The 25,426-nt window shown below is 36.8% G+C and overlaps 1 protein-coding gene across 2 annotated transcripts in view; it reads right to left on the bottom strand.

The window, feature by feature from the left end:
• Positions 1 to 25,426, bottom strand: part of LOC145993979 (uncharacterized) — an 89,676-nt gene that overhangs the window by 62,189 nt on the left and 2,061 nt on the right. For both annotated transcript variants that reach the window (XM_083130004.1, XM_083130006.1), the window contains exons 2-3: positions 9,326 to 9,529; positions 5,976 to 6,081 (exon numbers count right to left, since the gene is read on the bottom strand). In XM_083130004.1, coding sequence (XP_082986130.1) covers positions 5,976 to 6,081; positions 9,326 to 9,521 — 302 coding nt within the window. In that variant the 5' untranslated portion in view covers positions 9,522 to 9,529. The remainder of the gene's footprint in view (positions 1 to 5,975; positions 6,082 to 9,325; positions 9,530 to 25,426) is intronic.

Here is a 25,426-nt window from a genome sequence, read left to right as displayed (position 1 = left end):
CCCCAATTTGGAATATGTGTAAAACATTTAATGATACCATCAAAAGTGAAAACAGTGTGAATTTATTTTGCCCAACTGCAATTTTGAAAAGGAATATACTAAAATTACATAAATTACGATAGAACTTAAGACTTCTGTTTGTTGAATGTTTTCTGTCTATATACTACATTGATCTGTGCAATTAATCAATAATGTTATCACAAAATTATTGTATAATGAACGCCATAAATGGGTAATATACCTGTTGCGTTCAATTTCTGAAATAAATAAATAAATAATTATTCCAGCCTAATCATGTTATAGTATCAGTGGAAATTAAAGGAGTACTAGATATCTATGTAAAACTAGATCCAAGATCATATTGATGGGAGTTATTTCCTACTTCCCATAAAATCTGTGATATGAAGCAGCTGCACTGATTGTCAATTCAAGCTTTCCTGGTGTGGTTTTAGATCCAGTTTCCTTATCTTCTATCAAGTCTTTTATCTGAAACAAGGTCTTGTTGGAAATATTTTTGTCCTGATAAGAGACTTGGTAGATAAAAAATTCAGAGGAAAACTGAGGTAAGGTATTTGATGTACTACGATGTGACAACATGTGGTGCAAGATACCACTTCAATACTTCTTTTTTAAAATTTCCCATGATTCATAGTGAAATATTTTAACACTTAATATTTAACGATTTCCACTTACGCATTTTATCTATATAATATTTCCTCGGCTTTATAAGATTTTAATTAGCAACAAACTAAAGATTTGTAGAGTGCAGAGAATTCAAAATATTGAGATACACTTTCACAGAGTCCAAGTATCACGTGAGTTATGCAAAATTCACAAGTTATCTTACTTAATTCTGCACAAATAGGGCGAACTGAAAGTGAATTTTCTGATTATGCAAATAACAGCTACTTCCATACTCCAATTAACTCAGGTGTGAATCTAGAAACATTTAAACAATGATGCAATACAATGGAATACCTCATATTCTGACACAGCTATCTTAAATAATTTTAACCCCTTAAGTTCGTAATTTGTACATGCAAAATCTCTTCTGTAGCGGGTAATTTTAAAAATTTCAACTGTTCGTCACTCTCCAAAAGTGCATCATCTATACTCAAAGAAAATAGACAGCTCCTTTGGATGCTTTGAGCAATCATGGAAAAACACAAGAAGCCTGGGATCAACCTGATCTTTGTGGGTGTTCCTTGATCAATTTCATCATATCGTTATTCATCCTTGTAATTAGTCAAGTGACAGAACAGTAACATAAAATAACCTAATTCAATCGTAATTCAATTAATCAATCAAGAAAAATGCACACGCGGCTCCTCAATTCGAACGCACCTCAGCTCCAAGTGCAAATTAACACAGCTGACAGTGTCTCCATCTTATGGCAGAAACGCGAAATACCGTATTTGCTCATGTATAATGTGCACTTTTTCCAAAATTTTTGCCTCTAAAAAGTGTGGTGCATATTATACACGCAATAATTTTATAATGTTTATGGAACCCTATCATGTTATATATCGTTGTAAAGCTTGAATTCTGCAGTTTCTGAATATGGCAACAGTATTTCATTCAAGATGGTGACACTTATTTGCAATGTGGTTGAAATAAGCTCATTACAAAGAAGGAACGTTCTGATTTTTATGGTACTTTGTATGAAAAAAAAAGATAAGAAAATAGTTAAAATGTATTACTGGCCAAATAATATGACATACATGGAGTGTGTAAATGCTTTAAGGCGAGGAGGCATAATTACGCACTAGTTGTGCATTTATTTCAATATCGTCGGATTGGGCACTGCTATTTAGAAAAGGGTTTACTATGCAAGAGAGTATGAATTTCTCTCCATGTTGCAAGTGGAAACTGTTTTTCAAGTTGATTAGTAAGCTAGACACGATGTTTGAAAAATATGATTAATAAGTATTTACAGAATCCCATGTTTTTCTTATGGGAAATCAATTTCAACTTCAAATTACAGCTAATCAAATGGGAGTTTCGACTTTTCCTTCTACTATGACATAGTTCAACGTGTCCTTTTCCGTCCATGTACTTTTCTACGTGATTGGATGTTTGATATTCCCGAGAGAACGAATAAAAGAATGGTTCCATAAACCTAATGCATTTTTCTTGCCTCATACGGCCATCCTCGCAGTGTTGCCAAACTTGATGTGCATAAAAGAGCTACATTTCACCATTAATAGAGCTAAAGATGACTTTCAAGGAGCTAGATTAACGAAAGCTGCATAAAGTGCCTCCTAGGGTAATTTTAGGTGTCAGAGGGGTGGGGGCGCTGCTATTACCGTTAGCTTTAAAGTGATTAAATTTATTCTTAGTTTTCACCGCCCAGATATGGCGGCATGACCCATCTCAATAATCCAATGATGTTCATATGAAATCGAAAATAAAGGATTCCTGGATAATAATATTGTCATCTTCACCTTAGCCACAGCGCTATATATAAAAATACCTGGGGAGGAAAGAGGGGGTGGGTGACGCAGCCTATATATGAATATCACATCACGTGCAAAATGTACACTCATGGCAAAGGTTGTTCTTTATGGGCCAGAGCTAGTGGTGGCATCATGGTGGGGCAGAGGGTGTGTTCCACAGCTCACAGTCAAACGAGTGCACAAAAGAGTCAGATCTGGCTCCAAAAGAGTGAAGTTGGCAACAGTGATCGGCAGCTCCGCAGCGAGAAAGACCTAGGGAAAAATGTCCCTCCTCGCCTTAATGGAAGAAATCTTGTGCTCCTAACTGCTACTTTGAGGGTCCTGAATGTGCCTCCTATAAATGTTTCGTCAGTCATAGAAAAAGCATATATTTTGAAGTTTTTTTTAGAAAAATGGGAAATGAGCAAAACCACTTATAAAAGTTTAAAGGCCATGTACCACAATTTTTTACATTCTAATGTAATGTTCTCCTCTTGGTACATATAGCAACAGATGACTCATTGAATAGGAATGATGTGATTGACTGTTGATCGGCATAGCCAGTTTTACGACCTGCAACTAAGAAAGCCATTTCCTGAACCTGGATTGTACTGCACATTACATACAAGATATAATTGTTTGTCACTTTTCCCCATCAAAATTTCAGGGTGCGCTTTATACACGCACCCGCATTATACACGCCTAAATACGGTAACTCAATAGTGAAAGAAGTAGACCCATAGCTTGCCATACAAAGGACATGTGAGTCAGAGAATGTCAAGGTAAGATATAACCGTAGAAACCACTGCAGATAACAAGTAGGCATGAAGGATATGTGTGTTCTAACCCACTTAAAGGGTTAATTTGATAATGTTGAAGCACTGGAATCAGTGTAATCAACTTAGTCCTGATTTTAATATATATTATTCAATACTATGTTGAAGCACAGACTACTGTACGAGCTGTGCAGCAAAATTAATTACTTTGACCTCGTCAGAGCTTCAGTTCTTCTTAACAGTTCAAATTCCGTTCCAATTCACTCACAGTTTCTTTAAATAACTAAACTAAGCCCAAATTGTTTATTGATGATGTTTCAGTCATTGTACAGACATGTGATTCTTCTCTGACAAATCATGTCAACTAAAACAATTGAATTTCCTAAATTAATTAGATGTTTGAGAAGAAATTTCTGAGACAAACAGATTTAACATATGCTCAACATGATGTTCAACAAATACACCATGATTTCATTTTAAAATAAATATTATTTGTTACCTGCACTTTAAATTATAAACTATTTTATTGTAATTATTGAGGAACATGTTGCAATCAGTTTAAATTCACTCATTATTTCCTTTATGTTTAATTTGGGGCATCAAGCCCTTGACAATAACACTACGTAGAGATGAAAATGCCAAAATAATGGTTTTTCAATGCAACTCCACTACAATTTTTCTTGTATGTACGCATTCCTTTGCATTGTAAAACTACTTCTCTTGAAGTTTACGGTTCTTACAAGCATATAAACACAATATTTGATGTAGCATTTTGGGAGAACACACACTCCCTTCATCAGACACGTACTCTTAGTATGATTAATGTTACAGTTATAACAATGCAGTAAATTTAAGTAAATGAATACATTTAAATATATTCCATTGTTATAATTAGGGAAAGGAACTTTAGGTAAATAAATGTTTTTTCTGCGATAAGATAGAGACCCTCATTTTTGCCAAAATTCTGATCATAGCCTTATATGTCAACACAGCAAATTTTATTTTACATAAAAACACATATTTTCCAGTTTTCCGTATGTAAATACATATTTTGCGAATTTTCATTTTAAATACATAAAATCGCTCATTGACTTCATCTACCTCGAAATCCTCGAAGGAAAAATGTTTATTCTCCGCACCTCTTTCATATCGAGAGTGCTAGGTTTGTTTTGTCTTTGAACAACCTCGCTGGCAGACTTCTGGCACCTCGCGTACGATCCTATTGGGAGAAAATAGCTGTAAGTAGCTGGGGCTGGCTACACGTAACGATAGCAAGGCTTTTTAATGAAGCAATGCAGCTATTGTGGCCGGAAGGCATAAAATTTGACAATGTTCTTCTCTTGACAGATGCTGCAGCTTACATGCAGTAGGCCTTGCCGTTAGCTACTCCAAAATGGTGCACGTTAAATGTGTGGCTCATGCGTTGCATAGAATATGTGAAAAGATAAGTGCTCTTTATCACAATGTCGATAAACTGGTTTCAAATGGGAATAAAGTTAGATCAAGTCGCCTAGAAGAATAGACATTTTTAAACAAAAATGTCCTGAGGTTCCCCTTCCCCCTACACCTGTAGTTACGCATAGTGTTGTCCACGGGACGAGACGGGACAGGCTTTTAAAAATTCGAGACGAGACGAGATTGACTATGTGTCATAAGACAAACGAATATTTTCGAGACGAGACAGCATTTCCACGAGGCTCCACGAGACGAGACAGGCCAAAGTCTCGTCTCGTGGGCAACACTAGTTACGCAATGGGGCACTTGGTTGGATGCAGATGTTATGCCCAGAACTTTGAAAAAATTGTATCTGTTGTAAATGATCTCGACAAAGAAGAATTCTGCAAGAACTGTTGATGGAGCCCTCCTTAAAAGTCGAATTGGCATACATCTCAACAAACCTGTCCATTCCTTCTAATTCCATATGAAAGCTTGAATCGTCCGCGAACACTTGGTTGAGATCATATGTCCACCTAACTTGTACAGAATTTTTTGGGAAAAACCAACTTTGTGCCAAATTGCACGTGTTTTGGAAAGTGAAGTAGAGGAAGAGGAAGCTTTGGAAAACTTCAGCGTTAGTGACATTTCATGCTTCAAATATGCAAGAACTGTTTCTTGTGACGCGGAGCGATCTTTCTCACAATATAAGATGCTTTTTAGAGATAATCGTCACAGATTTACAATGGAGAATTTGGAAAAAACTATGGGGATCCACTGCAACTCTTCCAAAAAAATAGCTCGCTAAGAGGTAATCATTTAGAAACTAATTTCAGGTGTTTAAAATGCATGTTATAGTTTGTTTTTGTTACCAAATGTTTTTATTTTTGTCACATATTTTCCTGTTTTTATCACATATTTTCAACATTTATGACACATAAAAAATAAATATTTCTGAGTTTTTTAGCACATAAAGTTCCGTTCCCTAGTTATAATGGTGTTCTCCTGAAACGTTACATGAAAGATAGTGTTTATATGCTTGTAATAATACAGTAATAAATTAATAATTATAACAACATCATTTCAATTTATTTTCCCTACACTATAATCCCATTTCTTAAAAATACAATAATGGCAAGTGGCACAAGTTCGGAGTCCTTCACCCAGAATCTCGTTAAAAACAGTTCTGTGTTTGAGCCCTGGCAGTTCGAACATACTTCAGTGTGTTTGTCTTTTCGTCACCTTTGTCCCATCATCATTGTTCATCCCAGTGGCCACAATTACGCTAAATATACTAAATACCCAAGAGAAACAAAACACAAGCACCAACCTGAAATAATAAACGTCAAATTTCCCTGCAGATTTCCCAGACTGCCTCTGCACAACCTTTCTTGTCCAGCCAGCTGGAACACGGCCGGAACTGTCATCTTGGGGAGCTGAATGAACAATGAAACAAGATGATAAATAACACTATAAATAGGCACAATAGAGGGTGTATCAAAAAAGGAAATTTTGAATGGAGGCGTAGAGAAGACTAAATAGTTGTAAGAGATTTAATCATGGAAATAAATAGTGCAGAGGATGCCATTACATAATTAAATACTGCTGAAGAGATGGATAGGTTTATGACTTGAAGATGATGTCCAGTACGTGATGACAGTTTGTCCAACCATTTCTGCACAACTCCACATAACATGTTCACCGGAATCTGAGCGATTCTTCAGTTGTAGCAGGTCGACTTGGAAAGATTCTTGATGAAATAGCCCAGATTCCTGTTGCACAGAAACTGTCATCACCTACTGGACATCATCTTCAAGTCATATACCTATCCATCTCTTCAGCAGTATTTAATTATGTAATGGCATCCTCTGCGCTATTCATTTCAATAATTAAATCTCTTGCAACTATTTCTATCTTCTCTCTACGTCAGTTTCAAAATTTCCCATCTTCTTGAGACACCCTTTATCTCAGGGACATATAAATTATACAGATTAGGCTTTAAATAATAACACAAGTATTACACTTTGTATTAAAAAAAGGGGGGTGAACTAAGATCATGTTCCCAGCATATATAACTAATTTGCATTCAAGTTTACGTTGCTCCTGAAATAATGTTCAGGAAATTATAGATAGACACAGTAGTCTCTCAGAGTTCAAGTAACCTAACCTTGGTTTTTGGCTCCAAACGGGTCATTCCATGTCAAATCAACCAATGGTCTGAACCTTGACATCTCAGAAATACAATGGTACAGTGGTAGTACCAGTAAAGTTGACGAAAACTGGCAAATTTCAGAATTTTTGGGCTCATAGTTTTTGAGTTACTGAACTTCAAAAACTCAAAAAATCACAAAATTTGACGACATTTTGAAATCTTTAAACAGCTGTAGATCAAACACTATTTTACCTAGAGAGCTCAAATTGCTGTCATCTGTTCTGCCTTTAATAAGCTGTGCTATTTCAATTTTGTAATTTTTATAAAACTCAAAAATTTCGAAAAGACCCCTTTTAATTTTTTAAAAAAATATATGTTTTGAAGACATAAATTGACTATATGTGTGCACAATTTTATAATGGGATGGCAATGGGATCTATGTAAATTAATTAATTTGTTATTTATTTTGCAACTTTTATAATTATTATACAACCTCATCTATACAAACAGAGAGGAAGCAATGATACAATAACAAATGGTTTCTTCAATATGTGTATTAGTAATAAAATATGTGGCCATCTGAGCACCTCCTCTCCTTTTCAGGTAAGTTTCTCGTACTGCACAAGTAAGCTAGGGTTAATGATATAAATCAGAATACACTGAGGGCAAGAAGAGAAAAATTGAAACATTGGATTCATATGTAGTTAGATCAACACCAATGCAGAAGAAGTCTTTGGATCAGCAAGTAGCTCGTTTTATATTTGCAACAAATACTGCTTTTTGTAGTGTTGAACATCCTCAATTTGTGCGACTTGTGCAACAACTTCGCCCAGGTTACACCCCTCCAAACAGAAAAGAAATTAGTGGGTCTTTATTGGAAACTATTTATGAAGAAGCAAAGGAAACTTGTTCCCTTATTCTGAAAAATCAAACTGTATGCCTTGGGTTTGATGGTTGGTCAAATGTCCATAATGAACCAATAATATGCCTTACAGCTACCACCAAAGAAGGAGATGTTTATTAAGTGGACAGAATTGACACATCTGTTCATGCTCACACTGCTGATTATCTGGCAGAAGTGGCTTTTAACAGCATTAAAATATGAGATGAAGACTTAAGGTGCAAGGTTCGTTCTGTTGTTACAGATAATGCTGCCAACGTTGCAAAAATGCATCTTTTGCTTGAAAATTACGAAGATTTGGATGTCATCACTTATGGTTGCTCAGCACATGTACTAAATCTGCTAGCAAATTACTTTCAGTTTCCAAATGTGAAAGAGCATGTGCTAAATGTAATAAAGTACTTCAGAAACAACCACTTTGCTAATGCATGTTACAGAAAATCTGGTGCCCCAAAACTTGTTCTCACAAGTGAAGTGCACTGGAATACCATGGTAAATTACTTGGAGTCATATCTTAAAGGCTTTGTTAAAAATTTGTGAAGAAAATCATGAAAGTATTGATAAAGCAGTGCAAACACAAGTTTCCAATTTTTTATTAAAGCGGAAAGTAGAGGACATGCTTAAAGCCTATTGCCACTGCCCTTGATGAAGTACAGGAAAACAACTGCACGATCTCCGAGTCAGTACGTGTGTGGAAGAAACTTCAAATGGAAATTGGAGTTACAAATGAGAAACACATGAAACAAAAATTCAAAAACAGATATAATATGACTAACACCAGCCCATTTTTTAGCTTACTGCTGGATCCAAAAGAAAAGAATTCATCACTGGATTTAACTGAAGAAGAAAGGAAAAGCAGCATTTGATTTTGTAAAGTCAAAGTATCCATCAAGTTCAGTTCTTCCATTAATTCTAAAGTTTCAGTCAAAAAGCTCACCTCTTCAAGAGTTACTTTTTCAGAATGAAGGCACATTATAGCTTACACCATACGAATGGTGGAAAAGTCAAAAGAATGACATTGATAAATTTAATGAGAAAGTTTTCCCCATTATTTAACAGTTGTTTACAGAACAGACTTCTTCAGCAAGTGTTGAAAGAATCTTTTCATCATTTGGACTTGTGTTTGTGTTTAAAGTATTTAATAGTGATGTGAAAATGTAAACTCTAAAAATAAGCAAACAGGAAAAACAAAAATATTTTCAAGAAGACAAATGGTGTTTATAGTTCTTCAATTTTCATGTTCAAATCAATAATGAACCTGTAGGTACAGAATGTTAGTGCATTTTGAACTCAACTTAAAGTTTTAGTTAACTACTTTGAGTATTGTACAGTAATATATGTCACTAACTTTTTTGTTCTTTCTTGTAATATTCAAGAGACATTTCTATATGAAATCTCTACATTGTAGTTCTCAAAATAATATATTTTGTGTATCATTTTGTCAGTAAATTAAAATTTTGAGCACGATGCATGTTCTGTAATCAAGAAAAACTTAGTATTTACCTCACAACTAGTCTAAATTAACTGTAACCAAATATTTTAAATTATACTTGGTTTAAACAAAAAAAATGGTTTTATGATTATTATTTTTAAAAAAAAATACTTTTATTTTTTCAACCCTGCTCACCTGGAGAATCGGTCCCACTCTTCCTTCGCTTCTTTGCACTGTTCATGGCTCCTGCACCCGAATCACTTTTGCTGTTACTTCGCTTTGAGACTCTTTTCTTCTTGGAATCGTCGTCCTTATTATCTGCATCATTTGCATTTTCTTCATTACTTGTACTGCTTGGTTTCTCATCTTGCTCCTCTGTTTCTTTCCCCATTTCTTACACTGGAACAATAACAGGCAACAATCAGATGCATAAAATTCTAAAAATTCCTATTGAAAGACACTCATGTACTTGGTTCACCTAGGGTGACCAATTCTCCCATGCAGGGGTATATAAAACTAAAAACAATTCAGGCACAATTCTCTCAGGAGCCAGCTTTATTATTATTTTTTTCAAATACAGTCGAAGAAAGCCATAAATACCACTCAAATAAAGATACACATTTTGAAATGTTACCTTAAAACATATACAGTGTGTACATAAACTCCGGACCCATTTTGAAAAATTTATTGTAGACAAAATGTTAGCACTATCGAGTAACAAAGTAGATTATTTGAAAGAGTAAAGTTGAATTTTTTTTCTTGTATTGCAGGTGTTTCTAGTAGTTCCATTTTCTGCCACTAGAGAGTGCCAGATTCATCATGGCACTTTCTCAACATGAGAAGGCCTTTTGTGTCCTACAATTTGAGAAATCAAAAAGTGCTACAGATGTCCAACGGAAATTTAGTACCAAGTATGGTACATCCTACCAGAACGGGGATCCTCAATTGGTATCGAAAATTTGTTAACACTGGGTGCTTGTGTGCGAAGAAAGGGGGTGGTAGGCCAGGTGTGAGTGAAGGTGAAGGACCCCCTAGGTCCCACGATATCACCCCCTGCAATTTTTTTTTATGGAAATATGTGAAGAACCTTGTTTATGTCCCTCCTCTTCCACGTGATGTTGTGGAACGTAGGGGGAGAATTGAGCAAGCAACAGCCACAGTTACAGAGGACATGTTGACCCATGTTTGGCAGTAGTTTGATTACCATGTAAACATTTGTCGGGTCACCCATGGTTCCCACATACAGCACTTGTCACCAAATTGCCACGTAAAAAAAAAATGCATGTATTCTCTACAATATTTTGTATCCCTGATGGTGATAAATTTCATAGGTTGTTGCAAATAAATTTTTCAAAGTGGGTGCGGAGTTTATGTACACACTGTATTTATTATTCATATTTTGGGAAATGAGACACAGTCGTAAATAATTACAAAGAAACTTAGTACTCACGATTTCTGCAAATCTGTTTATAGTTTGTTCTACTTTTTATTTTGATTTTGAATTTAAAATGTTGGGTGCATCAGCACTTAGGCTATTTTGCACCTGTCACATTACACGGGGTCCAGCCCCTTACCAGTACAAATAACAACTCTAACGTTGCATAACTAAAACATTCTGACTTAGGTTAAAAACTGAGGCTGTAAACGGGCACTCAGTACACACAAGGACAAAAAACAGGACAACACACACAAAATTATACTGGCCATAGTGCCAGTCGCCAGAGCCTCGTTCGTCTGCAAAATGCAATCCAGAGTGTACAGCGTGGAAGTGAGGTTGACTTTTGGGCGCCTATGTGGAAGGTTTGTTTGTTCTATTAATTTCGGTGGCCACCGCCACCATCTTCGCTAGAACTTGTTGCGTTGCTTGCCAAGCAAGAACTTCGCAGAAACCGTGAGTATTAAGTTTCTCTGTAATCTATTTATTAATTAATACAAGATTGGATTAAAAGCATCACGCCCCTGACCGCCTTTACCCCCCAGGGTTTCCCCCAGGTACCCATGTTATTCGACGCTGGGTAGAAGCGGCCCCGGCGCCTACCCAGCGTCAAATAACATGGGTACCTGGGGGAAACCCTGGGGGGTAAAGGCGGTCAGGGGCGTGATGCTGATCACATCACCCCCACTCACGACCGGATCAAGAGAGTGTGGGGTGTTACCCCCACACCCCCTATACGCCTTCATGGCGTGGTGCTAAGCACAGGGGAACACTTTACCTTTTTTTTTTTTTTTTTGGATTAAAAGCAATTAATTCTTGCACCAGAGTGGCCTTACTACAGAACTCTATGTACATGTACTGGTAACAGCATACATAAGTGTTCAATACATTCTAATACACGGCCAACTCTAACCATATCACTGCAGATTTTAAAATTTGGTTAGCAACAGTGAAGAAAATTAGAATGCCATGTTTATTATTCTGATTTGATGATACACGTGATACAAAAAGCACACAAACATTAAAGAACACATAATATACTAGTTATTTTTAAAAAGGTACTGGCAATTTTGATAAGCAATTTCGGATTAAAAAAAAAAAAAATGAACCGAATTGAAAATTCAGGTGCCAGGTGTAAATTTTCAGGCACCATGGTGACCTGGGCACCTTGTATTTGTCTACCCCTGCTCCCACATTTCCTGCGAACTCCTGGATTAGTTAATTTTCTTGGATCCTCCAAGCTCCTATATTGGCAATCCATTTCTACTCCTCCTGTATATTTAATTAACAATGAAGATCATGCATTTTCAATTCATGCCAATACAATAAGCCATACAAAACTGCAAGATCTTAGACCTTAGCATTCAGCAGGTGTGATTGTGAACGTGGTAAAAACAGGAAGTGTTGGAACAAAGATGGGTTAATATTTTCAGTGACTTAAGAAACAAATTAATGTAGCAAATCTTAGTAAGTGTTGAGAATGCCACGCTCAAATTCCCACACTGCAAGAATTTTTTCATTGATGAGCAATAAATGGACCAATCAGAGAAACCAAAGCAGCTTAGAGTTAATGGTAGCAATTACAGTCAGGCAGAATTAACTTGAGAGAAATGGCCGCTCCGTGAGTGAAGGAACTGCGCTCGAATTGGCTAGACTTCCCGCTGTAACGGGCCAATGGAAACTATAATGGTTCGGCATGCAAAATGTTACCAACTATTGAAAGGACTCACGTGCAGTGACTGGTGAAGCAAGCGAAGTGGCAGTGTTTTCAAATTACGGATTAAAGGTAAAGAATAAACTGTTTTCCCATTTATTGTGTAAGATAGAATACTTATAATTTTCTTAGCATGTCATCTTAATAATGTGATATTTCCGTTACAAAATGTAATTATTTTTCAAATCTCAGATTGTCAGCTGATTGCCCATGATTCACCTGAGAGTCAAGCGTTTGCTGTAGGTTGGTACTCCTGCAGCGGCGCCAGCAGCCATTTGTCTCAAGTTAATTCTGCTGGACTGTAACTATGAGTATGGTTATAAAGATCAAAAATGCTTGGTTCTGCTGCATCAGTGGGCAAATAGGCTATAGGACTAAGGAACATGCAAATTTGTAAACAATTATTCTGTATTCTGACTTGCATATTGGATAAATTGTAAATTATCTGTTTTGTTCAATATTATCTAATCCATGAACATTTGATGAAGTGATGCAACACTGCTAAAAATGTGCAAAATTTGGCATGACTAAAACTCCCTTAAATTTAATGCCAAAATCTGGAAATCTCCTTTAAATTCATTACCAAAAGTTGGTCACCCTAGCTTCACCTAATAAGTGACAATTCGTTCATACAGTGCAGTTGCAACAATGAAAGTCAACCAAGTCATATTTTCCAAACTTTAGTTCTTCTTAGGTACTTCAAGTTTACAAAGTGTAAAAAACAATGTGCCAATATTATGCTGTATAAGGTAGGTATGGATAAATTAAAATCTTTGAATATGTGGATATTGCGTGGGTTCAGGCATTCAGATGCCCGTCTGTAGGATGAATCATATAATTACTCAATTCATTATGATCCTTAACCCTAGAACACTACCAAGTTCCAATATTACAGTATAACTACCGCTACGTAAATTTTACGTACATGAAGAAATTATTTTTAAAACAACCTCTACATCCTGTAAACAAATTTCTATTCATTGTGAACATTATTTTGTTTATTTTTCCTTATATTGGAATTTTATTCTTCATTTTAAAAAGCATAAGCATGGTTTTATTAAACATAGAATATTTTAAGAGATCTCGCTTGACAAGCCCGTTCATACATTAAGAATGAAGGCGAAAAGTTTGAACAATGAAAAGCAAACAATAATAATATTCATAACGCTGTAAATAAGGAACAAATGTAATTTTAAAGTCTTACAAGAAAGTAGTGCATGCTTCTAAATTTTTGTTTTCAAAATCTAAGTATCCAAATCGAATTTACAAATGTCAAAATTACGTGGAAGATACTTCTCGTTTTACACAGCTACGTAAAATTGACGTACAGTGCACAACATAACAAACAAAATCAAGACGATCAGCGCTTGTACCCTCCTTACCACAGAGCTGCCTTATGTCTGATGAGACAACTTGAGGCACTGCTAGGCAGAGGGGTGAGTGGGTGCGAGGTGGGGGAGGGATTTGAGTGCAAAGCATACTTAAATTTTACGTACGGTAGTGTTCCACAAATTGGCTTCCCACAGGAGCAGTACGTAGTTGTCATCCTCCTTTCCTTGTAGTTGCAGAAACTGCAATACTTTCGGTTCCCTTGTGACGTGGCTGCTACTGTACTTGTCTCTTCCTTCCCCAGTACCTTCAAAATTAACTTTCTTAACTCCTGTGACAGTCCCGGATTTATTAGCAATTGCTCCTGCCAGATCTTGGTCAAGTTCTCATGGAGGTGAAGCACGAACTGAATTCGTGAGAATGGTCTCTTTTCTGAGTTGCCCTGATTGTTGTAGAAGTTGTGAGTGTGAATAATGTATCCATTGATCGCTGCGATGTTGATCATATTATAGAAAAATGAGATATTATAGAAAAATTCACGCAAATCTTACGTGAATACAAATGGCGTTATTACTACATGCACGTCAAAATTACGTGCAAGATTTTTCTTCTGTTACTATTGCTACGTATTATTGACGTACAGTCTCTCACATAACGCACAAACTAAAGATGCTCATTGCTTCCGCCCTCCTTACCACAGTGCTGCCACGCACCTGACAGAATGCCCGAGGAATACCATTGGCGGAGGGGTAGGTGGGTGCGATGTGGGAGGTAGGAGAGGGAATTGAGCGCAAAGCATACGTAAATTTTACGTACGGTAGTGTTCTAGGGTTAAAGTGCCTAAGTATAAGGATAAGAAAACTTGGTCCTCCATTCTATAAAAACAATTCCTCTTTCATTAGGAGTAAAATTTAATCTTCTCACTAAGTTTAACTTTTGAGTTGGAAGTAGTATGGGCCAAATTCGGAACTAATCATGGACACATGCACTTTTTACATGGTTCAATTTCTATTTATATCTGCTAGCACATACATCAGTGTTTTACTGGTAACTTACTGCATGTTTTCTGGAGAATGATTTTCTTTTCTGTACACACTTCTGTGACTATTTGTTTGCTAACAGCCATTCGTATACTATCTTCTTGGAAGGGACTAGAGTACTGGATGGAATCACTTAGTTCGCTCGTATTCGTTCCAAGTCTCCTACGCTTGAGTGTTTACAATGGAATATCATTTTAATGTGACAATAATCGTAGACACATTCATGTAAAACATCCATCCTGGCAGCTTCAGCCCACAATCACCCGTTTCATTTTCATATATCAACTACATTTTAACATGGAGATATTTGAGGGGCCCGCTACCACAGATAAATTATGGTTGCACATGCACTACTCGGCTTCGAGCAGAACCCACTTCTTTTGCCTGTCCGAACGTTATTCGCTTGAGCAAAGAACCTGATTCCGTACGCTATCTAGTGTCACCCGTGTGAACTATTTGGCACTCGAGCGAAATGCTCTCCCTGCAGCACTCTAGTGGGGACCGACTGCTGATGCTACTACATTACGTAACATGAGATGCAAACAAATATTATGTCCCTGTAGATAGGCGAATCAGGTATAGAGCTCTTGCCACTTAAAAATGACCCTACATGTTTCTAATGCCTGATCACAGAATACCTGATCTCAAGCCCCCGCACGAGCCTCATGCAAAAATACACCAGTATTCTGACCATGAGTCAACTATCAACCAGGAATGGCTCCTTGCTGGTTAAGTGTGAGTGTGAATGCTTGTGTAAGTTAATTTTCAAATCATAATTTCTATGATAAGTAATACTTGAAACTTTCAACTGCGTTAATTAGTTTCTTCAAGCTTCAAACTTACTTCCACATCCACTTTCAGTATTCTTAAACAGTTCCAATCTATAAAACTTGGGAAAAACATTAAACATTTAGAACACTCACTTCAGTGAAATCATGCAGCAAGCAATCATTAAAACTGAAGTATGTGCGGTACCCTTGACCCTCTGTACTCCCGGAAGAATGTGAAATATTTTGCATGGTTTATGAAGATTTTGTTGTTCAGGAATGTTTTCAGTTGATTTTAGCTCTCAGAAATGTGTTCTTGTGAAGTTTGTTCTATATACATATCTAATGCATGCGTTTTGAACTTTCTGTATTTTTATTGCAAGCTTTTTTGTTATTCTTAGCCCATAAACGACACCGCAATAGTCAAATTGGGGGAAGATAAGAGACTGCACTAGGTTTAATTTTATCTTAGGCGACAGGAAGTCTACCAGAAGATATAGGCTTTTTAATATTGAATACGCCTTGCCACATTTTGTATCACATGCTCAGACCAATCGAGCCGCTGGTTCATGATCAGTCCTAGGTTTTTACTGTTTGAGAAAATTTAATACGCTGTGTGTGAAGAATTATTTCGCATTCATTGATGTCAATATGTTTCAAGAGACTGCCTGTTCCGATGATGGTAAATATTGATTTGTTTGAATTTATTACTAACCCATTTGAAGCGCACCAATCGCTTATGTTCTTCAAATCTTGGTTTAAAAGTGCGACCGCATCCTGCAATTTTGATATACGTGTGGATATATACAATTGAGTGTCGTCAGCATAACAGTGAACGTTGCATATTTTCACAGACTTGACTAAATCAGCGGCCGAGAGCGTGAATAGCAGCGGACCAACGATCGAGCCCTGAGGCACCCCAGCTCGTACGTGAAGTGGAGAAGATAGCTCCCCTGTCTTAACCCGCTGTTTTCTTCCGCTAAGATAAGTTTTGAACCACTTAAGTGCCGTCTGCGAGAATTTATAATAATGAAGCTAGGCCAGAAGTAGCTTATGCGGTAGAGTGTCAAAGGCCTTGCTAATGTCGAGCAACACCAGTAGTGTTACGTTAGATTGATCCATGGAGTTAAAAATGTCGTCGGTTACTTTTAAGAGCGCCGTATGTGTGCTATGGTGAGGGCGAAAACCGGATTGCTGCTGGGGAAGAATAAGAAATTTGTCAATATGCCTTCGAATTTGATCATTTGGAATTTTTCCGATGATTTTTGAAAGCACCGGCAGAATGCTGATGGGCCGCAAGTCATTCACAGAAACCGTGTTCTGTTTTTTAGGGATGGGAATTACAGTTGCCTCCTTCCAAGAATCAGGGAAACTGCCCGTGGAGAGTGAGTAGTTGATTATGTGCGTCAGTAGCGTACGCAGGATTTCGTCAAGGGGGGGGGGTTATTTCTAAAACTTTCTCCAAATTCACATTACCTTTGATTTATTATACTTTAATTAAATAATAATAATCACAATTAATGAATAATACTTATAGTTAATTAATTAGCTGAATTAGTACTAATAATACTACTAATACCACTACTACTATTATGTAGTAGAGCTACATAAATATACCATTTATGAAAACAATAGAAAGAAATTACTTTCTAATCATTCAATTTTTATCAAATCCTGGGAGCATTTTTTTGTTTTTGTTTTTTGTCTGGTCAAGGAGGTGAGACATTTTAAGGGTGAAGAAAATCCATAAAACAAGAAAATATATTAAAATAAATTGAAATAATTAAAGTATGGAACTCATCCAAGAAGCTGCGGTGGTCTGGTCGGTAGAGCATCTGACAATTATGCGGGAGATCCGGATTCGATTCCCGAAATTGGTTGGAATTTTTCCGGCTTCTTCCCCGCATAAATGCCCCCGATAATTCACATCTGGATTGTCTCACTGTTCTTACCAACAAAACATTTTCCAATAGTTAAGCTTATTGTCGTTTGAATAATTGTCTAGTCAACAAGGTGAGACATTTTAAAGAGAGACATTCAAACGTGCTGCGGTAAATAATACAATGGGAAGGCAGACTGGTGACTGTATTCTTGTCCGCCTAGCCTTTGTCTATACATTAGCCTCTAACAACGAACCAAGAACTTTCTTTAGTTAATTCTCATTGTTCACACAAAAAAAGACATGTTCGTTGAACACTGGCGTACGTAGAGGCATGGCCGATGGTTAGACGCACATACTTTTGGTAAATAAAAAAGCAAAATTTCAGTATAAAAACAGAGTCAATTTCGGGTTCAAAAGCTGTAAATAAAATGAAATTTCGCTGTTATAGCGGTATAAAAGCGGTATATAAAATTACATTTTGGTTTTAAAAATGTGAATATAATCCCGATTTAAAAACTGCACTATTACACAAAATAAACATATCCCTTCTAATAGCACATTAAATCATTACCAGAATATTAAGTTTATTCCTGTATAGAGGAGTCCATTTTTGCTTTTCAAATATTTACAGCAAAATTAATCAATTTTCCGTGAATTGCATAACACACAGGATACTTCAGGCTTCAGAAAGTGTCGCGTAGGTATATAAACGGTAAATTTCGTGTTTAAGAGTCTATTTCGCATTTTGCAGTTCATTTTGCATCATTTCGTGACAAAACAGGGTAGGAAAATGCACCTCACACCTTTCAGAAACCTTAAAAATTAACATTGCAATGTGTTGTTTCAAATTTCGTTTTCTTTTTGTCAAAAACGAAATATGCATGCCTCTACCGATGATGTTACAGCCCCTACCAAAATTTTGAAAAAATCAGAATTTTCAAATAAAAATCCGTTGAGAACTTTAAAAAATCAAAATATGTAAATACGAAACCTCTTTTAAAGTGAGTCCCGATTACCATTTTTGTCTTTGAATACAATTTTAATAGACTGAAAAGCTCCAAAAATACGAAATATTTTATTATGCATCCTGCCCTCCAAAACGAAGCCGTGTGTTATCCACATTTACTATACCGGCCCCTCCCCCCCCAAAAAAAACTGCGTACGCCAGAGTATTGAACATTGTTGCAACTGAAATACAAAACATTTTATTTCTCTTTTAAATCATAGTTACCCTCATATTTCACTTTCAAGAACTTGTGCAAGGCATCACTCTGAAAGACGCGTGTGCTTGGAATGCTGTGCTTTTCTCCATGCTACATGGAAATAATAATTCAAATTATTATTATTATTATTAGTGGTAGTAGTAGTAGTAGATGTAGTAATAGTAATAATATTGTCCCAGATCTTTGACTGTGGTAAATTGGCAATTTAAATTTTTTTCCACAGCATTTTTCATAATATTTCACAAGCTCAAGGGAGGGGTTTAAACCCCGTAACCCCCCCCTTGCGTACACCACTGATGTGCGTAAGCGGTGGGAGGATATGATGAAGAGAGAGCTTTAACATTTTTATTGATATGTCATCGGATCCAGATGCATTTGATTGGATTTCGTATATTGCTTTCCTGACGCGAGAACCATCCACCTCGCAGAAACTGAACGCTTCTGCACCGTGGTCGAAACTGCTGGCGTAACATTTCTCACATTGCTGCGAGACTAGCTCTTCATTAATTTCCATTTTGGAGGATACATTTACGAAATGGTAGTTCAGTGCATTTGCGTCATTTAGTGCGGGTGGAAGGTTCTCCATTTTGTTTTTCCTGTCATATCCCAAGCTTCGCAGATGTTGCCAAATGTGTTTCGAATCGTTGGATGAATTAATGATGTATTCAAAATATGCCTTTCTTTCTTGTCTTACGACTGAAGTAGCGAAGTTAGGCAATCTCTTATATTCATTCCAATGGTCAGGACTATTTGTTTGTTTAAATTTTAACAGCATGTTGTCGCGTAACCTCATAATTAATTTAACATTATCTGTAATCCAGGGTACTTTTCGTTTTGTTGCACAAACTGTTTTCAGGGGGGCATGTTTACCAAACACTTTAATCAATTTCTCCGTAAAGAAACACACCTTGTCGTCAATGTTTTCGTAGTGCATCAAAGGATTCCAGTCGATACTCTCTAGATCTTCCTTGAGAGCATCCTTCACTATCGCACTGTAGTCTCTGTATGTGATCGTCTTGCCCTTACTTTGTGGTTTCCCGTAACGTAAAGAGAGATAAGCTAAAGAGTGATCAGAATTACTGACTGGTACCGTAACACCAGAATTGATAATATCACTTACATTATTTACAAATATTGGATCAATGAGCGTTCTAGTAGTGGCGGTTATTCGCGTTGGTTCAGTTAAGATTTGAGTGAGGTTAAACCGATTAACAAGTGATTGTAGATAGGAAGTGTCAGGTTCGTTTGGTTTAAAGAAATCTACATTAAGGTTGCCCAAAACCACTAGATGATAGACTTTATGGTTAATATCTGATATAATCTTCTAGGATTGATAGCTTAGAATAGGGCATATCTCCAGGTCTATAAATCCTACAGATCACAACGGTTTCTTTCTTTAAATGAATTTTTACCATTATATGTTTAATATTTGTTTGTTCTTCCAAAATATATGAAATCTCTTCAGCTTGCAGTTCAGAGCGTACATATAATAAAAGCCCACCTGCATTTTTGTGTTTTCTGTCTTTCCGCAAAACTGAAAACCCAGGGATATTTATGGTTTAGTCATCAATGTGTCCTTTGAGCCACGTTTCGGTGACTAAAAGGGCGTCCGTTCACGTTCATTTCCTTTACGGTGTGACGTACTTCGTCCAGTTTGCGCATCAGGGAGCGAATGTTTACATGTGCAATAGTGAAAGAGGAGGGAGGGCAGGGGGAGCAGCAGTGGTCGCGTTGGCCGGGGGCGATTTTCTTGGAAGAAAGCAAAGGCCTGTCCCCCCCTTTGCCATTGCAGCGGGGGGTTGAGGGCGAGGGAAAACACCATTTTTTTTTAAGAAAAGTATTCTTGAGGGGATTTCCCCCCTTTCCCCCTCCATATATATATGCCGAATGTGCATAAATTATATATCGTCTGAATCTGTGCTTCATTCTGCGTACAACGGTATATCTTTCATATCTCTAGGGCATTTAGTTTCTGACCTATAGTCATTTCAAGGTACCGCTGCATTTTGAAGCTTGAATCAGTGGCCATTCCTTTCGGGGGTACAACTCAAGTTACATTGGTCATACCACAATGATGCAAATACTTTTCTGTTTCTTACATGCCAGCGATAATTTCTATGTGCATTTTGAACTTTTCATATCCTTTTTTTCGGAGGGCGGGGGGGGGGGGGGCGAAACCCCATTTTTTTAAAAAAAGTATTTTCAGGGGATTTCCCCCCTTTCCCCCTCCATATATATGACGAATGTGCATAAATTATATATCGTCTAAATCTGTGATTCATTCTGCGTACAACGGTATATCTTTCATATCTCTAGGGCATTTAGTTTCTGAGCTATAGTCATTTCAAGGTACCGCTGCATTTTGAAGCTTGAATAAGTGGCGTGCCGACCATTCCCTTTGGGGGTACAACTCAAGTTACATTGGTCATATGATAATAATGCAAATATTTTTGTGTTTCTTACATGTCAGCGATCATTTCCATGTGCATGTCGACACTGTCATGTACTTTTTCTTGGGGGGAGGGTGGGGGAAACAATTTTTTTTTCCCGAAATTTTGGAATTTTCTTGTTAGCCCCCTCCCCCCCCCCCACCACATATACGCCGAATTTTCAAAAATTTCATATAGTCTGAATCTCTGGTTCATTCCGCGTACAACGGTATATCACTCATCTCTCTAGGGCAATTAGCCTCCGATCTACACTCATTTAATTGAAACTCTGCATTTTACTCAAAATCGGCTCAGGCAATAGAGGCTTACTTGTGAAAAAGGCCTTGGGCGGTAAAAGATTAAGTCTAAATCGCTCCGGTCCATAATAGTGCATGGTTCGAGTTGTGTACATTAGTGGAGAGTGTTTGTTTTTGTTCCTTTCATTGTATTTTTGTGAACAGTGTGTCCATGGCCCAATAAAGAAAACAAGCCGTTTTCCAAGTCACAGATGACAATTTTGAAAATGTGTCAGGGAACTAGCAGAAAATTAAGACTCTTAACCCAAGGATGACTGTGTTGAAAGTTCTGAATCTGAGACAATCGACAAATCTGAAGGATCCTGTTTATTCTCCTAAGTCGCAGGATTTTTGGAGATTCCAGAACAAGTAGTGATGATGATGAAAACTGATTCTGGACAACAGTGAAGTTCCCATGCATGTCGTCACCAGTTCTCCACCAGAGCTAACCACCACTGACATGTCATGGCACCCCAGGGCCAGCTACGCAGTTTTACTTTGGCAGAGCGAAAGACAAGCAATAAACATGGCCAACAATTCTTCGCGATCCTCAACATAATATTGTCAGAGAACTTTGGGGATTGAAAGCAGAAGGCAGGGAATTAGGAAGTGCACCGCATGTAGTAGATAATGGAACATACTGTTCACTGACGTAATTCTACATATTATTTTGAAACATTGTGTTCTAAATAAACAATAAACATTTCTTGAACCTTACATAGATAATTGGAAGTTGATAATTTTAAGACTGCTAGTGAATGAGTGATGCAGAAATAGGGGAGCGAATTGACAATATAGAGAAAGTCTCCAAATTTGTTAATTTTCGGTATACTAACTAATTTTGGCCTCCTAATTACGAATCTGTTGTAAAAAAACAGGGACTACAATTGGAAATTTGAAAAAAAGCAGATTGAATTTTTTTTATATAGTGAATATGTGTAGTTTTACGAACGAAATGTTATTGCCCAACCTAACCTTCCGTGAATGGTTTGTGTACCAATGATCACTTTCAATAAGGAATTCCTAGTTTTGTAGCACGTAACCGACGAACAATGTTTCACGGAACAAGTCATTTTCCCTGAAATCAGCGGTGGAGTATATGCGTAGTTTTACGAACGAAATATTATAACTATGCTTGCCTAACCTAACTAAACCTAACCTTACCTGAAATGGTTATCCGTGAATGATTTGTGGGCCAATGATCACTTTCAATAAACAATTCCTAGTTTTGTAGCACGTAACCGACTAACAATGTTTCATCACTACGGAACACGCCATATGGAGAATTATCACGGTAAATAACAACGTTATTTTACAACTTCTACACGTAAATGTACAATTTTAACATGCAACCCCCACATCGTAACTCCAGGTACGTCACCAGGAGTGCATAAGAAGTGGGTATAAGAAGTAGGAAGTGATTTACAGACTTTCTCTATATTGTCAATTCTTACCGAAATATGTAAATAGTTACATTTCTGTGCTTACATATGTAGAGAAATAATAAGTGATTGACAATGGTCAACCATGTCCTAATCTCACCATGCCAACATGTAATCGTGCGTCGTGCTTGTGTTTTGTTCATTTTCATTTGTTATGCAGTGTTTCAACCTTCGGAACCCAAGAAATACCCATGAACAAAGCTCATCTGATCAATTTTTTTTAAAAAAAAACTTTTTTGCATTGTTTTACGAAGAAAATTGTAATGTTTCGTGGCGCTATCCGTGAATGGTTTTTGGGGCTATCCATTCCAGAACACAAGAAATAAAGACACACTTCACATAAAACACTGCCACCTTAACTTATGTAAGAAAGGTCCCTTAAACTCTTCCATAGATCTCTACAATAAACTACCACAAGATGTGAGGAAAGAATAAAAATTGACGATATTCAAGCACAAGATAAAATCAATGCTTCTGAAGCATGTTTTTTTATTCTATAGCTGAATACATGGAAGCGACTTTTACATAAGACAAATGTACATAATGTAGTATAATCACATATCATTCTTGTAAAATTAAATGTCCAATGAAGGTGGATAATTAGTATCACCTAGAAGTAGGCTGTAATGTTCTATATCTTCTCATGTTATATTTTTTTGGGATTCTGATATAATACCAGAGTAAGATCCAATTTTTTACAATTTTTGGCTATGTATTTTGTATTTGTGAAATCTATTATTGTAGTATTGTATTGTAATGTAAGTATTGGCATGTCTTATATTACCATGTACTGTAATTTGTACACACCGGTAATTATTGGACGCAAATAAACTAAACTAAAGTCAATGGTTTTTGGGGCTAACGTCAACGGTTTGCAAGGTATTAGCATAATTTCAAATCTGGGCACGAAAGTAGGTATTTTCCAGTGAACGAGAATGCAACACTGCATACATCGACAAAACACTCGCACAACGCACCCTGAACCAGTACGCTATCGCCCGCCATAATGTGTTACAGAATCGAAATAACAAGTAACAGTAAGTACTCGTAAATGTAAGAAATATACATTATCTTAGAAATGCATTATTTCACCTTAGGAAATGTTCTGCATTCCATAATAGTATGTTAGCAATGTAAAAAAGTGAGAAATATATGATTTATAGGTGTCTCCCCCATACTATAATAGTACCGAACGAACAATAATTACTCGATATGTCAACAATAGATACTAATTTAGTTAACTCTTTCGCTGCGGAATTCTCTGGCACACAATATCCCTTGGCTGCGTAATTAAATTGGAAAAAAATATTTTTTTTTATAAAAAAATAGTTTTCACAATTACATTTCGTTATATATGAGAGAGAACTTACAAAATTCATTTCTTGCACTGGAAAACCATTCTGTAGTCCCTGGTGGTATGATATTTTGAAAAATTTTGAAATTTTGAAAAAATTTTTTTTAGAAAGAATAATTTTAAAAAATTACATTGCAAAATATGTTATAGAGAAATTACAAAAGTCATTCCTTGCACTGGCAAACCATTCTGTAGTCCCTGATGGTATGGTATTTCTCAAAACACGGGATGACGCAGAGTGGTGGAGCGGCCTGCAAATTCGTAAGTAGTATCAACATACTGGGTGGCGAAAACTTCAGTTTGTTCTGCTGTGTGTTCAAATACTGAGCGGGGGAAATATTTGATAAAACAAGAAAATGGTGTGCCAAAGACTGTACTGTCACCAAGTAACTTAGCACTTGCCTGTGTCGAACTTCCCGCACCTAGATCAATGCTGCTTTGCACTCTGCTCCATGATGTTACGGACGACGGTACAAATTCTTCATCAGACACTACACAATCACTGTCACCACTTGAAGTCTCATAAAAACTGTCGCTATTATTGTCACAATTTAATTCACCTTCTGATTCAACAGTTGAGTAACATCATTATCAGACAAGGGTTGACGACTTGACGAAGCCATGTTGTTTACATTAGAACATGCATTTGAAACTGACATGTCACAGAACTCAACGCTCGTATTCTAAACGGAGGCGTAATAAGCGACATCATACGGATATAAACAAAACTACAAGCAAGGCACCTGGCGTGCTGTGCATAAATGCGACGACCGCAGCGAAAGAGTTAAAAAAAGCGAAATCCCTTGTTAAACAATCTTTGGCAATGCAGAATAAGTAAGTATGAATGTCAACAATTACAGAATAAATGAGTTGCAGCCGATTCCTGGCTTTGACAGTTTTACCATGAAGAAATCGGTCCGAAAAATAGTAAACTAGTACCACAAAAAGTGTTTAGAATCATCATGAGGACTTAAATCACCTTAATACTGCAGTTAAGAAAAAGTAAATAAGAGAGAGAGAGAGAAAGAACAGTAGTGCCATCTTGTGGAATGTGCATTTACTACATATGGAATAGAATTCCATATAATTGTGAAATTCCTTATTGTAAGTACCCGGTTTGGCATGAGTTTACAATACTGGACCACTCTCCAATTTCTATAAAATTTTGCATACTTTCTAATTTCGGTGTCCTGATGACGTATCTGTAGTTCATATTTGGCAGTCACTTGTTAAAATTGTACATTTATGTGTAGAACTTGTAAAATAACCTTGTGATTTACCACGGTGATTGTCCATACACAGCAATTCAGAACCATCTTTCTTTCGCAATTCATTAATTGTCTTCCTTTACGCACAACAATCTGGCTACCTTGAATATTGAAGTC

This window comes from Lepisma saccharinum, chromosome 10 (assembly GCF_977018435.1).
Source record: "Lepisma saccharinum chromosome 10, izLepSacc3.1, whole genome shotgun sequence".
In the NCBI taxonomy this organism is placed as follows: domain Eukaryota; kingdom Metazoa; phylum Arthropoda; class Insecta; order Zygentoma; family Lepismatidae; genus Lepisma; species Lepisma saccharinum.
Note: the sequence above shows the minus strand (reverse complement) of the source record. Positions and strands in the feature narration are given on the sequence as shown.